We start from the raw sequence: 15,721 nt of genomic DNA on the forward strand, positions 1-15,721 counted from the left end.
GATTGGCTAACAGGGTGGTGCACTCCACTGGTAGTTCAAGATAATCAGATTCTGCCTCAGAGTAAACACAGAAAACCTAGGGGAAATGGTACACCTTTGAGAAGTGACTTGATTCTTCCCGGTGTCTGAAACACCTTTTAATAAACCCAGAGACACACCTCTAAAATCAGTGGTGAAAGGGGATAAAACCAAGCCTCTAATCAATTTAGGCATACCCAGTAGTTGCTGAAAACAGACAACACTCCTTTTCCTGGAAGAGACTTACTGCTGTTTTATTGACTCTGGCTAAATGTGAACTATATTTTATTTATTTTGAAAAAAAATTATTTTAATTGACAAAAATTGTATATACTTATGGGGTAAAACATGATGTTTTGATATGTATATACATCGTGGAATGATTACATCAAGTTAATTTACATATCCATCACCTCACATACTTTTTTTTTTTTTTTTTGAGACAGAGTCTCGCTCTGTCACCAGAATGGAGTGCAGTGGCACAATCTCAGTACACAGCAACCTCCGCCTCCCAGGTTCAAGCAATCCTCCTGCCTCAGCCTCCCAAGTAGCTGAGACTATAGGCACATGCCACCACGCCCAACTAATTTTTGTATTTTCAGTAGACACGGGGTTTCACCATGTTGGCCAGGATGGTCTTGATCTCTTGACCTCGTGATCTGCCCACCTCAGCCTCCCAAAGTGTTGGAATTACAGGCATGAGCCTCCTCACCCAGTCCACCTCACATACTTTTTTATGGTGAGAACAATTTAAACTCTGGCTTAGCAATTTTCAAGTATACAGTACATTATTACTATAAATAACTGTAGTCACCATGTTATGCAACTGATCTTCAGAACTTGCTCCTTCAAACTGAAACTTTGTACCCTTATACCAACATCTCCCCCATCCCAAGCTATATATTTTAAATGATCTGACTGTTTTGGAGACCAGCTTTAATCAGGAAAAACCATCTAAATTGTGAAAGAGATTATTGAGTATTTTTAAAACTGAGAGTAATTAGAATTCAGCTTTAAACTGTTGTCACATGTATTTACTTTGCGGCCAGTTTTGTTGAATACATGAGTAGGATTTGTCATGAATTTTATCAACTGGATACAAATGCACAACTCAAAAACACTTGGAAGTAGTCTATCTCTTAAGTAGGTTAAGCATCTCCTCTAAATTGTGTATGCATTTTTAATGTACTTACCTCCTCCTTTTTAAATAGTGCTATGTAAAATTCAATCTTTGTCAGAATAATACTTACAAATTCTGCTTCAGCAGTGCCACTGTGAATGAATCTGTGAAGTATCTCCTTGCATTACAGCTCTTCATACATCAAAGACTCTTTTTGAACTGAGTAATTATAGAAGGAAAAAAACCTTGTTTTAGTGCTACCTGAGAGTTCTTATTAATATTACCTTTGAAATGACTAATTATGTTACTTATAAAAACTGGAAAAAAAACAGGTATTATGTAACTTACTCATTAAAAAAGACTTTAATAAATTTCGTTCCCCTCCATCCCTCCCCAAATCCCTACTTTCTTTCTATCATGACGTTTTTTAATGCTTAATGTTTATATAAGAAAATGATGACTCCAACACATACTGACTCCCTCCTGCTTCACAAAACTTATCATCTTTCTGTTGCTGGGATTTTGAGCATGTGATTCAATTATCCTTGCTCTTAGCATAAAGCATGTTGGCCACATGCCCTAAGACTCAAGTAAGATGTGAACAGCACCTCTTTCAAACTGAGTATTTGAAAGAGCTGAGAGGGTGCCCCTGCTGATAACAGAGGGTGGGAGCCTAAGGGGCTTTTCCTGTTTTGAGACTTGAACTCACGAATACACTGTCTATGTGTATGGCTGTGTGGAACTGAGCTAGCAATCACATAGTAACCTCTATGAATGAGGAAGAATTCCCCTCAGTGGCTTCATCTTTGCATGGGAAAATCCACAGTATGTGCATCACGGGTCACTATCTGTTGGGCTGTATCAAGAGAAGATGAGTATCAGAAGGTGGTGACAGTACTGTCCTCCCTTGAGCTGACAGATCGCACCTGCAACAGGATACCATGAGTTAGAAGAGCCCCAGGCAATCTGGAGTTCCTCCTGGAAGCACCAAAGATAGTGACAGAGTACAGAAATTGAGCGTTAGAAGAAAAGTTGAAGGTTCCCAATGAATGAATGAACAAGCTGAGAATGTTTCAACCTGGAGAGGAGACCACGCCAGGGGATAGGATTACTATCTTCCAACAGCTGAAGTTCTGTCATTCAAAAGAAGGAGGAGATGCACTCTGTGCAGCTCCAAACTACAATATATAGGTAGAACTTCCTGGGGAACAAGTTTTTAACTCACAAGAAAAGGAAAAATAGCCTGATCAGGCTGTCTCAACATGGAGCAGGCTGCTTCAAGCAGTAGCAAGCTCTCTGTCACTGGCAGTGTGCAAGCATCTGCTGGATGGTCCAAATGACTTTAAATTCACCTTAAATATTAGGTCAATTAAGTTAGTATTTATAAAGGACCTACCCTGTTTAGTGCCAAGAAAGGGCTTGATTTTTTGTGTGCCCTGAAATAAAGTTGCTTTATTTTTCCTCATTAGGAGATGGCCCATTCCTGGCCTACTCCTCTCACTTCCATGCATACTGCTGGACACTCTGAGCAGAACACATTTTCCATCCCAGGACAAGTCAGTTCTCTTCCTTCCTGCATTTTTTCTTTGTCTGATTTTAATTATACCAATCTTCCAGTTGGATTCTCAGTGACAAAAGTGGCCTTGGTCTTCTAGTGCCATAAAATCTCGACTCTCTCTCTCTTGCCCCTCAGAATAGCAATATAAAAATAATTTTTATTGAAAGTGAGTCTTTAAGACAAAATACACACAGATACCGGCATGCATATCTTACTCCATAGGGTGTTGCCACTGTCCAAGTCACTGTGTCTAGAACAGATGAGACAGAGATTGAGTAAGAAATATTCAATCCCTTAAGAAATATCAAATAGATGACGGAACAGCAACGTTCAAGATTTGAAAGTTACAAAACCTATACTCTTTAATGAACTGATTTTCATTTTTATCACAGTTCATGCCTGAGGTGGCAACATTTAGAGGATGATTAAAACTCTGACAGGTGAAGAAGGGGCCAAGAGAAGAATACCGCATGCAGAAGACTAGCGTGAGCAAGGTCATGAGAGATGAGGGACCATGCTGTAATGCATGGTGATATAAGGTCTTAAGCGGTAGGATTAAAGTTTGTGTGATGGGGAGTGGAAAGAGAGGAAATCTGGGCAAATAGGTGCATCTTTGGAAAATGCCTCGGATACCACCTCAAAGAGTTTGGATTTTATTTGTAGAAGGAGAAAGACCCAAAGGAGAAACCCTTAGAGTTTAGGGTCATGATTTTGGCAGTAACACTGGTCTAAACTTTGCTTAATGATCTTCCTTCACTTATGAAAGAGGTCAGAACTAAATGAACAGCTAACCTCACTGTCCCAGTATGGGTGTGTGCTATTCATTTTTGCATTCTCACCTACCCTCTTTAGGCTCCTGTTATCCTTCCCCCTGGCATCTCCAGCAAAGGGAGTTATCCATCCAGCTCAGCTCCAACACTTGTACAGAAATTGCAGTGTTTTCAGCTGAGTTCTCCAATTTTGGAGATAATTTGGGCAAGTTGCAATTTTGACATTTGCAAGTGTATACAATAGAACTGTTGTTTAAATGGGCTTTTGTAGTAAGTGCACAATTTGGAATCAGGCACAGTTTGCATTTTCTGCCAATTATCTGTGCTACCATCAACCCCAAGACAAAGGTAGAAGTGAGTGGGCTAAAATGGTGAAAGCAAGAAGTCTACCCAGCCACTCCTGTTTCATTTGATTCCTGCCAAAATGTTGGTTTGAAAGAAAAGTACATTTTAAATAACAACCAACACATACAATGGCACCATGTGCCTCACGTCATTCTAAGCACTTAATATATAGTAAAGAATTTAATCCCCACTACAACCCAAAGAGATTTTTAATTTTACTACCCCAATTTACAGAGGAGGAAACCTGGTAGTTAAGTAATGTGCTCAGGATTATCCAGTTAGTAAATGAAGGAACCAGTATTTAGATCCAGGTGTTCCTGGCACCAGCGGTCATACTCTCTCTCTGTATGTCTTTTATCACACAGGCTTACTGATGCCCCAGTTCAAATTGTGTCTTCCAAAACATGGCCATCCCTATATGTAACAAAGGTGATTTCCCTTTCCTCAGTGCTTCCACTAGAACTAGGGGGCAGCATCCTTTCAGAAAGCATCAGTTTCTTACATCCATGACAGAGCTTGCCCAGAGGAAAGAGTGCTGCCTTAAGAGCTGCATTCCCAGCTGCTTTTAATCCTGGCACTGCCATTTGCTTGCTGTGTGGTCCTGTTCAAGTTCCTCTAAGCCTCTGTTTCCCCATGTGTATTGGGGCGTGGTGTGTGTGTGTGTGTGTGTGTACACTATATAATTCCAATGGATTTTTTTAGGTCAAATAGTTGATGATTCTGTAAGCTTACTAAAACAAATACGGTTGAAAATTTTCAACTTAACTTATTTATCAATTTCAAATTGAAAATGCCGTGTTTTCTCATAGACGATGAAAAACCTCACAAGGAAGGGAGTTAAGTGCATGCCAAGTAGAATTGAGAGAGTAATAATATCCTCAGGAGAAGTTTAATAAAGTTTTCCTGGAGGTAAACATCCTCTGGAACAGTGGTGGGCAAACTATGGCCCATAGGTTTTTACGTCTTTAAAGAGTTAACGTTTTCAAAAGAAAATTAATATATCGTTATGAATAATATTCACATGAGTGTGGAATTCAAATGTCAGTGTCTATAAATCAAGCTTTCTTGGAATCCAGTCACACCCACTTATTTACGCATTGTCCATGACTGCTTTCACACCACAATGGCAGAGTCTAATAATTATGACAGAGATGGTATGTCTCCCAGTGCCTCAAACATCTACTCTCTGGCCCTTTGCAGGAAAGATTAGCTGACCGTTGCTCTAGAATCTAGATCCTTTAGGAACTTCTGATTTTAGGATTATTGTCAAGGCTATTGCTTAAAAGAACCTCATAAGTTTGTGAAAACAACTTGGCATCAGTATATTCTACTGCAAAAATTACATATATGACATGTCTATGAAAGAAACTCATAAAGCAAAATCAGGCATTTAAAATAAATTTGTATTATTTGTTGTGCATTAACAATTACTGTGAGAACTGTGCAGATTATTTCTACAACCAAGCTATTTCCAATTGCGGTTGGATATGTATGTAAAGTAACTTTGGTGATATACAAAGGTGTTTCATTTATTTTGATTTGATTTCTAGTTTAAGAAATGTGAAATCCAATGCATAATAATCAAAACATCATATGTACCTCATAAACATATACACCTACTGTGTACCAAAAAAAGTAAAAATTAAAAAATAAAGTAAAAAGAAATGTGAAATTCAGTTTAACATTAAAAATTGCATCCAGAATAAGTATCAGTTACTCCAATTCAGTGAATAACATAATGTTCCAGTTTGCTGTATACATTGTTGCACTGATGCTCTGGAAGAACTGATTGTTTAGGTGTAAAGTCCAAAATATCTGGATGAAGGTTAAAAATTCAGGCATAAGACTAGTACAAAGACTGACTACGTGTTTTACTCTCTGATCAGATATTTGGCTTAACTGACTTTGGAACTTGACATTTAATTTCCTGGAGGTATACAAGCCCAAACTCATCCTGTACCTTTGTAATGAAATCCCTTAAATAGTAACAGATAAAAATACTTGTATGTAGTTACGGAGATATAAATGGTTAACAAGTCATTTATTTGACACTCCGGAAAATGAGATGTTCTGGATAATTAAAATTATTGGATAACTGAAGGTTATTATTCTATAGGAATCATGCAATATAAATTATTTTGAAGTGTAATTAATATTTTCCTGACTTCTTTTAAAGATTATGTCGAGCATGTTTTAGTCTTTCTTGATAACTTATATATTGTTGTGAGTGTAAATTATTGTAGTATGTGTAATATTATACTATGCTGCAATTATGTTCTCGGAGTCTATTAAGACAGGTGGGAATGCTTGCCTCTATATTAAATGACTGTAGATTCTTGTGCTTTTTAAGTTCAGACTTTTCTGTGTCATTTTTGTGGGCTCCTTTGCTATTGGTTTTCGCCTGTCAATTTTCTCAGTGCCAGTGCCTCTAGAAATATTTCCCCTTCCTTGCTATCTGTGATTTGAAAATGAGTGGGAATCATTTGAGTCCTTTGTCAAAAGACAGTTCTCTATCAGGGAGAGCACAGAAGCCTCTTAGCAGCAAACTATGGGCTTTGCAACAGACAGTTCTTTCTCTAAGAGGCCTTTTCTGCCTCTTGTTGAGTTTGTGGTAGTCTTCTGGAGTGGTGATCTTGCCAGAAGACAAATCTCTGGAGCAACAGAATCATACTAAATACATTGGAAATTTCACTTTTGATTAAAGCAAAGTGTTATAGTTTTTGCTTATTTTTTATACAAGATAAAGAATGCTGTGAGCCTAGTTTTCATCTACAGAGGGTCAATATTAGGCTTAATAAATAGATTACTTGGAACAATGATTGATATAACTAATTCTTGTATTTACTTGAATTCATTGTCTCCACTTTTGGAATGCCTGTATTGCGGTTTGTACCATTTATCTTCCATCCACACAGTGCCATGTGTGCCCTGAACGTTACTGTAATGATTTTGCCTTCACGTTTTGTCAGTATTCACACAGGTGTGCCACACTCCCAGCAAGGCAGCATGTGCAAATCTGAATTTCTCAAAACAGTGAATGAATTGTGTATAATGTGACTTTCAAATCAAATTTAAATTCCTTTAAATAACACAGTCCGCTAACATTTCACATTGCTTCCTACACTTCGACAGACTTGCAATGCAGTTTTAAGAACACTTCTTATATACAAAATGAGGTACATCTGTGCACATGTGTCATGGAAAGTTGGATCTGTTTCTATAAAAGGGAAAAACTGAGCAGATCTATTAATGATGCTCTTGTTTACAGTTTTACAAAAAAACATGATCATCTGTTTGAACCAACTCCTCTTTATTCTTTTAGAGGCATCGTTTTCCAGCTAAGTGAGAAATTATATACTTCAATTTCACACATGGGTCATTTGTTCCCATGTTACACACATTTCCAAATAGATACCAGTCTTACTTATAATTTTGATTAAATGGCAGTTATGATCATGTTGCAGCAGGTTTGGCTGGCAAATGTTTATCCTTCAAATAGAGCTATAGACAAAAGCCTAATTAATGGAATTGTTAACAGCAGTTTCCTATTTGCAAACATTAGTCAACTACATCTTCAGCAATAATTAACATGCCTCTTATTCTCCTTGTGTCATCTAACTAATGTTTGTGTCATATATATTCTTCCTTGTAGGAATCGCAACATCTGACCCCAGGATTCACCTTACAAAGTAAGTGGTTTTGAAAAATCCTTCTTAGTCCAAACATCCATGTTCTCTGTTCCCTAATTTTTTTCCTTTTTCCTACTTAAAATCATTAAAACATGAAAGAAGAACAATAACAAAAAGCTTTTTTAATTGTTAAGTTTTAGCTCTCAGAAATAAGTGAGAAGATGTAAAGTTTGTCTTTCTGTACCTGGCCTTTCTCACTTAACATAATGACTTCCAGTCCCATTATATATCTAATTGGTTCCTTTTTTTTTTTTTTTTTCATCTGTTACTTATCTCAAGAAGGTAACTCGGGGGACTGCATGTTTGGAGATCAATTTAATTCAGAATAATCATTTGACAGTAGAAACATGAACAGTAATTGTTTATATATTTTCTTTTCAGAGTGGAATGACCCAACCACCAGAGCTTCTACAAAGTCAGTATCTTTCAAATCGTGAGTAGTTGGATTTCCAAATTAGGCCTTTTTGGGGATATTTGGCAAGGAAACAGTGTCTCAATGCTGATCTAATCATGTTCTCTCCTCTGCTCCTTGAAACTATGAATCTTGACTCATAATAATACGTAGTTTGGTTGGGGTGTGGGGAGAATCAGATTTCCCATTGTCTTAGTCTGCTTGGGCTGCTGTAACAAATACTATAACCAACATGGCTTGTAAACAACAGAAATTTATTTCCCATAGTTTGGGAGACTCAGAAGTTCGAGATGAAAGCACAGCATAAAGGGCATCTTGTGAGGGACCATTTCTTCATAGAAAGCTGTTTTCTTACTCTAATCCCACATGGTAGAAGGGGTGAGGGGTCTCTCTCAGGCCTCTTCTTATAATGGCACTAATCCCATTCATGAGGGCTCAACTCTCATGTCATGATCCCCTCCCCAAATACCCATATCCTAATTCTATCACTTTGGGGGTGAGGATTTTAGCATATTAATTTTGGAGTGATACAAACAGATTATAGGACCCATAATAAGTAAGTAACAGTAAAAGTTAATGAGATCACCATTAGGCTCTCTAAGTTTGTAAATACAGACCAGGTCAATACCTGGGATATGAAAACAACTGTGATTTCAGTGAAAAAGGAAAACTCTAGATGGCTTGTTTCCCACATTTTAACTAGTTGTTCAAACGCTGTATAATATCAGCTAAAGACATTATTGTACACAATATTCAGTCACCACTGACTGGGATGGACGAGGGAATCTAAGCAGCCATGATTGGACATGAAATGTTGAGTGGATTGCTATGGCCAGTCAGCCCAAGACCTCACTATTTGCAGGTCATCAGGCTCCTGTATATTAAAGACAAACAAGGGCATCCAGGAAGAGCTGGAATAAGATATTACATGACAGTAGGTTGAAGTTCAGAAGCCAGGGCCCTGCAATTCACTCAGCACTGTCTTCATTTTTTATTAATGCTAACTGAAGGAGGAGTTTGGAGAAACCAATTTCCTCAGATTAACTATTGTAGATTTTCTAATATCCATTTGTCCAAGAGAGTATCAAGGGAGTATTATTTCTCTCACAACTTCTTTTGTACCTAATAATAGAAAATGGAAGTCAATTTTTTTGTGTAATAGGCACATACTTAGACTTTTTCAAAATGAAATAATTCATGACATTCAAGTGGCCTAATGGCACCCTTGAAGTGAATTGCTCACCTTTTGGAAGATCATGAATAATTGCATAAAACAACTGGGAATGACTCCCAAATAGACTGAGGATTTGAGAAAGTAAGTGGCATTTCTACATTCTTGGTGCAGGGCACTAGCAAAGCCCCAAAGGCCTGACCCCATCACTGGTTCATTTATTTGCTTTTCTAGACTGATCTGGGCCTTCTAATACAAAGTTCAATTTCAACAACCAAGAATTCTCAATTTTAAGAAGCAAGAAAAAACAAGAGAAGGGGATAATAGAACCATAATCCCGATTTAAGGACCAAATTATATGAAAACACAAAGATCAAAGTCATCTTTGCTGCTGTATATTTTAGCTTTTCCATTAATCACATTTTGAACTGCCCTCCCCCTTGTTATTCTAGGATATAATAGATCTAATCCTCCCTGCCTTCACACTTGTCTCACTTCATCCCCATTAAAAAGTCAGTAAGATTCACACACACACACACACACACACACACTCACACGCACTTAGAAAATCAACACAAGTTTCCAAACTTGGAAAAAATATAAAAATATATTTTCCTGTGTAAAATTACTTACTCCTAAAGCAAGAGTATTAGGCTCCCACTGTGAAATATGCTGCTTGCTATATATACCATAGAATGCAATGTTTCAGTAGTTTGTAACTAACAGAAATAAACTTGTCAATTGTGGTTTATAGTTAGAGGCTACATTTCCAGAGAACAGCACTTCACAGCACAGTAATATATAGTGTAGTCAATACAACTAAAATACTCTATAGGAAGCATCAGTAAAACTAGAAGACACTGAGTGCATTTTATGAATGAGCTCCTCTCTTTTTGTCTGTTTAATCTGAAGTCCAAGCACTGTCCATCAGATTTTAGCTGGAATAAGTTTCCTTCTTACGGTAGGGTATGGGTTTAACATAGGACAGATCAGAATTGCAATAAAGTTATTTTTATTTTTAGCTTCCAAATTATTGGCTTAGCCATTACTATCATTCTCCCACATTTAACTAAGGTGTGCTTTTTAAGCCACGTCCTAGGATTTTCCATTTGGCAGGGCAATCCTCCAGGTGATTAAAATCGTTCTGAGTGTAAACAGACTGCTAATGTCTGCACCTTGGTGAGAAGCAGCCTGTAAGTCAGCCATGATACAGGAAAGACCCAAGGCCAGAAAGTGTCCTAAGCACACTCCTGACACTTAGTGCAGTAAAGAGAGATTAGAGTCTTGTAAAACAGAATCTCTTAATTACTGGGACACTTCATTACTTTTCCTCATCTTGGCCTGTTTTCCCTGGTTGACAAAACGCAGATCTTCCATTGAAGTATGCATTGTTTATAAGGATTATACACATGGGCACCAGGTCTGAAAACATTGGCCACAGTGTGCCTGAGTATAAACTTGGAACTAGCCAGTCTCCCTCTTTCTTTTTGACAATTACTGCTGTCTCTGACCCTGACCCCAACAATATGACTGGCTTTTTGGAAAACTGGCTATTTTCCTTCTCAGTGTACTCCATTGGCATACAGTGCTTTTTATCAGTGTCCATTCATGCCATGACATCCTACCTGCTTCAGCTGGAACTCTGAATGCTTATGAGGCAAGAGTACTGAATTGGGGAAGTTTGGAGACCTAGGTTTAATCCCCTCCTTTGTGTCAGTTGTGGTATTGTGGGGGAAAGCACTGACCTAGTATACAGAAGATATGAGGTTAAATCACAGGAGAATTTATTTTTATTTTAAACTATACAGACAGAGTCCCTTAAAGGGAATTAAACAAATTAATGAGTATATGTGTCTACCCATGCAGCTACACCAACAAACACTTGTCAGTGTTCAAATTTAAGCAGTTATACTTTTTAGTAATTAAATCTAGCAACATAAAAATACATTTAACTTTAATCATCAATACTTTCTGGAGGAGAAAAATTGGTCTCCCACCCCTCAGCCTCTGTGATTCTGAGCTATGTTACAGTCTTGGAACAGGCCCCACCTAGGTCTTCTAAATCAAACGGTGTTTCTAATCTCCCCCAAAAATGTCTCTGTCCCAAAAAACAGGGTGAAGCATGGGCATAAGAAGGTGAAATTGTGGTTTTCAGGCTGTGGAATTGTATGTTTACACAGTAATATCATGTCTGTCTATTCTGTCTCAAAGAGATCTGTTTATTTCAATGACAGAATTCAGGGTCTGAATGGACTCACCAGACATTGTGTCACTTTGTAGTTTTTCTTTTTCTTCCCCCCCTCCCCCGTCCCCTCCCCTGCCCTGTCGCTCCCCAAGACAGAGTCTCACTCTGTCCCCCAGGCTGGAGTGCAGTGGCACCATCTCGGCTCACTGCAAGCTCCGCCTCCCGGGTTCACGCCATTCTCCTGCCTCAGCCTCCTGAGTAGCTGGGACTACAGGTGCCCACCACCTGTAGTTTCTTAATGAAGTTATTAAAGAGCAATGAGGAAGAAAACAGAACCAAACCGAAGAACTTGGATTTTCTTTGTTCAGTTGGATTGATTCATCCAGTGGATTATAACATCTTGCCACTTACCTGTCAGTTCAATGGCCTTCCCAAATGCATGACCTTGTTGGTCTTTTATGGGCCATCATAGATAGGAACAGATAAGATGCATTAAGTTGCCCCAAAAAGGATTTTCAGGCAGGTTCCATGAACTCAAGGGTGTACATCCAGTTAGTTCTTAACTTGTTTTGTGAGTACTGTTGAGGAGATGGCAGCTCCAAATATCAAGCTCCTTTGTAAAACTTGGTTGTTAGCATTTGGACTTTGTCCAGGTGGAAACCATCCATACCCCCATTTAACTGAGCAGCTCCTGTGTTTTAAAACATGCTGTCGAGAATGCCTGGATAGTTTCCATAAAATCTTAATATAGCCATAATGCTGGATTAGTTTTTTTTTTAATAAAACCAGTTTGCCAACTTATGGTATTAACTATATGTTTTAAAACATCCCAACTCTGGAGTCAGAGAGTTGATGGAAGGTCTTATGGAGACAGATTGGTTGAGGCCAGCCTGAGTTTACATGTGGGTGGTTGTTATGCATGTCACATGAAGACATCCTTGATTGTAGCACTAGTTAGGAAGAAAGGGCACTACACTATCACAGGAATGACAGACACAAACAATAATTATTGTGCTGTTGAGAACAAGTGTCAGGTGCTTTTATGTACATTGCCTTATTAAACTTGCCAGGCATCGTGGAGGTGCTCCAAATTATTCCCATCTTACAGATGAGCAAAGCAAAGCTAGAATAATAGTCCTTCCTCCTGAAGTGTACACAGTCCAGTAGGAAGACAGACTGGTCATGCCCACTTATTCTGAATGGATATTTTGGCTACAAACATACAGAAGAGCCCTCTGAGTCACAATGCTCCTTAGTAAGAAAGTTTGAATGCAGGCCAAGGGCGCAGTGAGTTCAAAGCTCCCTCTCATCCTGCTGAGTTGCCCTTCCTCACAGGATTTGATAAGTTCAGGGATTTAGTATACCAAAGTTTTCCTTTTGTACCTGGACACAACATTCCTACAACCTGGTGGGATGTAGTCCCACAAGAAATTATACTGCTCTGTTTTTGATGACACAAAACTGGGTCAAAATTGTTTTATGTAACTAAAATGTCATTATTTCTAAAGTTTTCTGTAAGTGCTATGAAAATTTCATTACCAAAGAGAATAGAAAGACTGTGAAAATGTTTTCCAGATTGCTATAACCAATACAGGAATTACATTATTTTTTAGATCAATTTTGAAAATATTTTTACTAAAAATCAATTGATATTCATTACAACCCTGGCCATCCTTTTACTAAAGCTTTCATCATTGAAAATGTTTCCTTCGAGATTTTAATTTGAAATTTAAGAACTGCAATGCATTACTGCAGAGCAATAACCCACTTTCTAGCAATTTCATATATTCTTCCCCATGTAGATGTTTGATCTGCTACTTGGATGCAATTTTGGTAGCAAAGTGACTGTGTAATGGGGCAAGGAATAAATGACTGTTATTTTCTTAATCAGATTAATTGTTAATCAGAATACATGATTTGGTACTTAGAATTTAAAAATACCACAGCCGGGCATGGTGGCTCACGCCTGTAATCCCAGCACCTTGGGAGGCCAAGGTGGGCGGATCACGAAGTCAGGAGATCGAGACCATCCTGGTTAACACGGTGAAACCCTGTCTCTATAAAAAATACAAAAAATTAGCCGGACATGGTGGTGGGAGCCTGTACTCTCTACTACTCAGGAGGCTGAGGCAGGAGAATGGCATGAACCCCAGAAGCAGAGCTTGCAGTGAGCCGAGATCGCACCACTGCACTCCAGCCTGGGCGACAGAACGAGACTCCGTCTCAAAAAAAAAAAAAAAAAAAATACTGCTAATCAGTTTGCGACTCATAATAGCCAAACTAACTCTCCTGATAAGCTGGTAATCTTGGTAACTTTACTAGTTGCAGACATTCTGGGTTTTAAATCAAGAAGTATACCAACTCTTGCTTTTAACTTGTCTTGTATGGCCTGCATCTCTGAGCTTGCCAACTTTTCCTAAGGACTTAATATATTTTTGGAAGTTCTCCACTGCATCAGGGGCAACCACCTGGGAGCAGAGAAAACAAAATTTGGCAGCCTGTTCAAGCTGTGAATTAAAGGTAATTCACAGTTTGAAATGAATCAGTGTGAGGTCCTTGAGAAGAGTAATCAGACATCAAGAGGATTTTATGTTGAGAACTGTATATTGGCTAATGTGACAACAAGCAATATTGGCATTTGGAATGTTTGCATCAAGAAGCACTGAAGCTGCCGGGGCTTAATGGGTACCAAGATCTAAAATGGGGGCTCCCTTCAAAGAGAGCTGTAGATTTACATTTCTATCACAAAAGCTGGAAACAAAGATGGATTGGCTCAGCCATCATAGTTGAAAGATTAGATCTGATTTTTGTGGTGGTGTTCATGGACCTAAGTCTATCATAGGATTTGTATATCTCAGAAGGCTTTTGAGACACCTCTGTAATTGAAAGCAAATGTCTCTCTCTCTCCCTCTCCCCCACTCCCTGCCCCCCTCTCTCTTTCTCTCTAGGTAAAGGCAACCATCTCTTCCTTTCTACTAGATTTCATTTTTTTTTTCCAACAAATATGCATTCAGTACCTACCATATGTAAGGCTCTGGGCTATACCCTGGTAACTCAAGGTAAAACACTGCACATCACTGTCTCAAGGAACTCATGGTCTAGTGAAGATAAGACTTGCAACCGACAATGCCAGCAACCCAACGAACTCATACTAATTGAGTGCCTACTATGTGCCAGGCACTTCCCATGTACTTTTTCTCCTTACAAGCAATCCCATGGGGTTCATCATCATTATACTGTACAGAAGTAGAAACGCAACTCAGAGACATTGAGTGAGTTGCTCAAAGTGGCATAGTAACAAAGAGGGAGGCAGAACAGGACTGACTCCAGAACATATGCTCTTAACATTAAAGCCATCCTATGAGTCATTTGGAGGTGGCCTTACTGATTTTCAGTCAGGTATGATCTTGCCCAGGCATTAGGACAAAATCAACTAACCACAATGCAAGCCAAAATGGCTATGCCATCTTGGTTTAAAACAGGGTAAGTATTAGATCTAAATATTATAACTGAGTTAGGTCTTGCATATACTACACATGCTGACATGGGCACTGAAGACAGATCTGTCCTCAACTCAGGGCCTGCACCCAGATTGTGTCACCAGGACTCTAGAATGTTCCCTTCAGTGAGGCTGAAGGATCTATTCCTGCAAGGAACTTAGACCATCACAAAAATGAAATTCATGTAAGATTGATTTTGGTGGCATGTCCCTTCAGAAATGTCCATCGTGCCACATTAAAGAGAAGAGAAAACTGATATTTGGGTCTATTTTTATAAGAGACTCATCCATCGCCTTTCATGCTTACCAACTTGTTTGATAATTAGAAAGTGGCTTTGTATCCTCATGGTGAAATAATTTTCAAAAATATCCCCATCTGTTATCAACCACAGTGGCATATTTCCAAATTCTTCTCAGCATTTTTAAACAGTAATTGGGAGTGAAGCAAATAATGCTGGTGGAAGGCACTGAAATTAATAAGCAAGGGACCAAAGTTAAAAAAAAATTCAGTTATATAATTGAATGTAATGTTGTGATAACACATCCATGCACACACACATGCATACATATGCTTTGTATCCCAGAACAGTAGGTCACTCTAATGTTGTTTGATCTAATGAGATGCACACATACACACATGCACACTCTTTTTTCAGTTTTTACATTGTAAAGTGCTATGATCACGGATATTTTTCTTTTTTCTTTTTCTTTTTTTTTTTTTTGAGATGGAGTCTCGCTCGGTCGCCCAGGCTGGAGTGCAGTGGCGCGATTTCAGCTCACTGCAAGCTCCGCCTCCCGGGTTCATGCCATTCTCCTGCCTGAGCCTCCCGAGTAGCTGGGACTACAGGTGCCCGCCACCATGCCCGGATAATTTTTTGTATTTTTAGTAGAGACAGGGTTTCACCGTGTTAGCCAGGATGGTCTCGATCTCCTGACCTCGTGATCCACCCGCCT

The 15,721-nt window shown here is 38.7% G+C and overlaps 1 protein-coding gene across 5 annotated transcripts in view; it reads left to right on the forward strand.

Moving 5' to 3' along the window:
• Positions 1 to 15,721, forward strand: part of AFF2 (AF4/FMR2 family, member 2) — a 513,696-nt gene that overhangs the window by 338,124 nt on the left and 159,851 nt on the right. For 2 of the 5 annotated variants that reach the window (XM_011930289.1, XM_011930291.1), the window contains 2 exons: positions 7,464 to 7,500; positions 7,882 to 7,933. In XM_011930289.1, coding sequence (XP_011785679.1) covers positions 7,464 to 7,500; positions 7,882 to 7,933 — 89 coding nt within the window. Of the gene's footprint in view, positions 1 to 2,607; positions 2,695 to 7,463; positions 7,501 to 7,881; positions 7,934 to 15,721 lie in introns of all 5 variants that reach the window. The other 3 variants (XM_011930290.1, XM_011930288.1, XM_011930287.1) reach the window with 2 other exon arrangements.

Source organism: Colobus angolensis, unplaced genomic scaffold (genome assembly GCF_000951035.1).
Source record: "Colobus angolensis palliatus isolate OR3802 unplaced genomic scaffold, Cang.pa_1.0 Scaffold85, whole genome shotgun sequence".
Taxonomy (NCBI): domain Eukaryota; kingdom Metazoa; phylum Chordata; class Mammalia; order Primates; family Cercopithecidae; genus Colobus; species Colobus angolensis.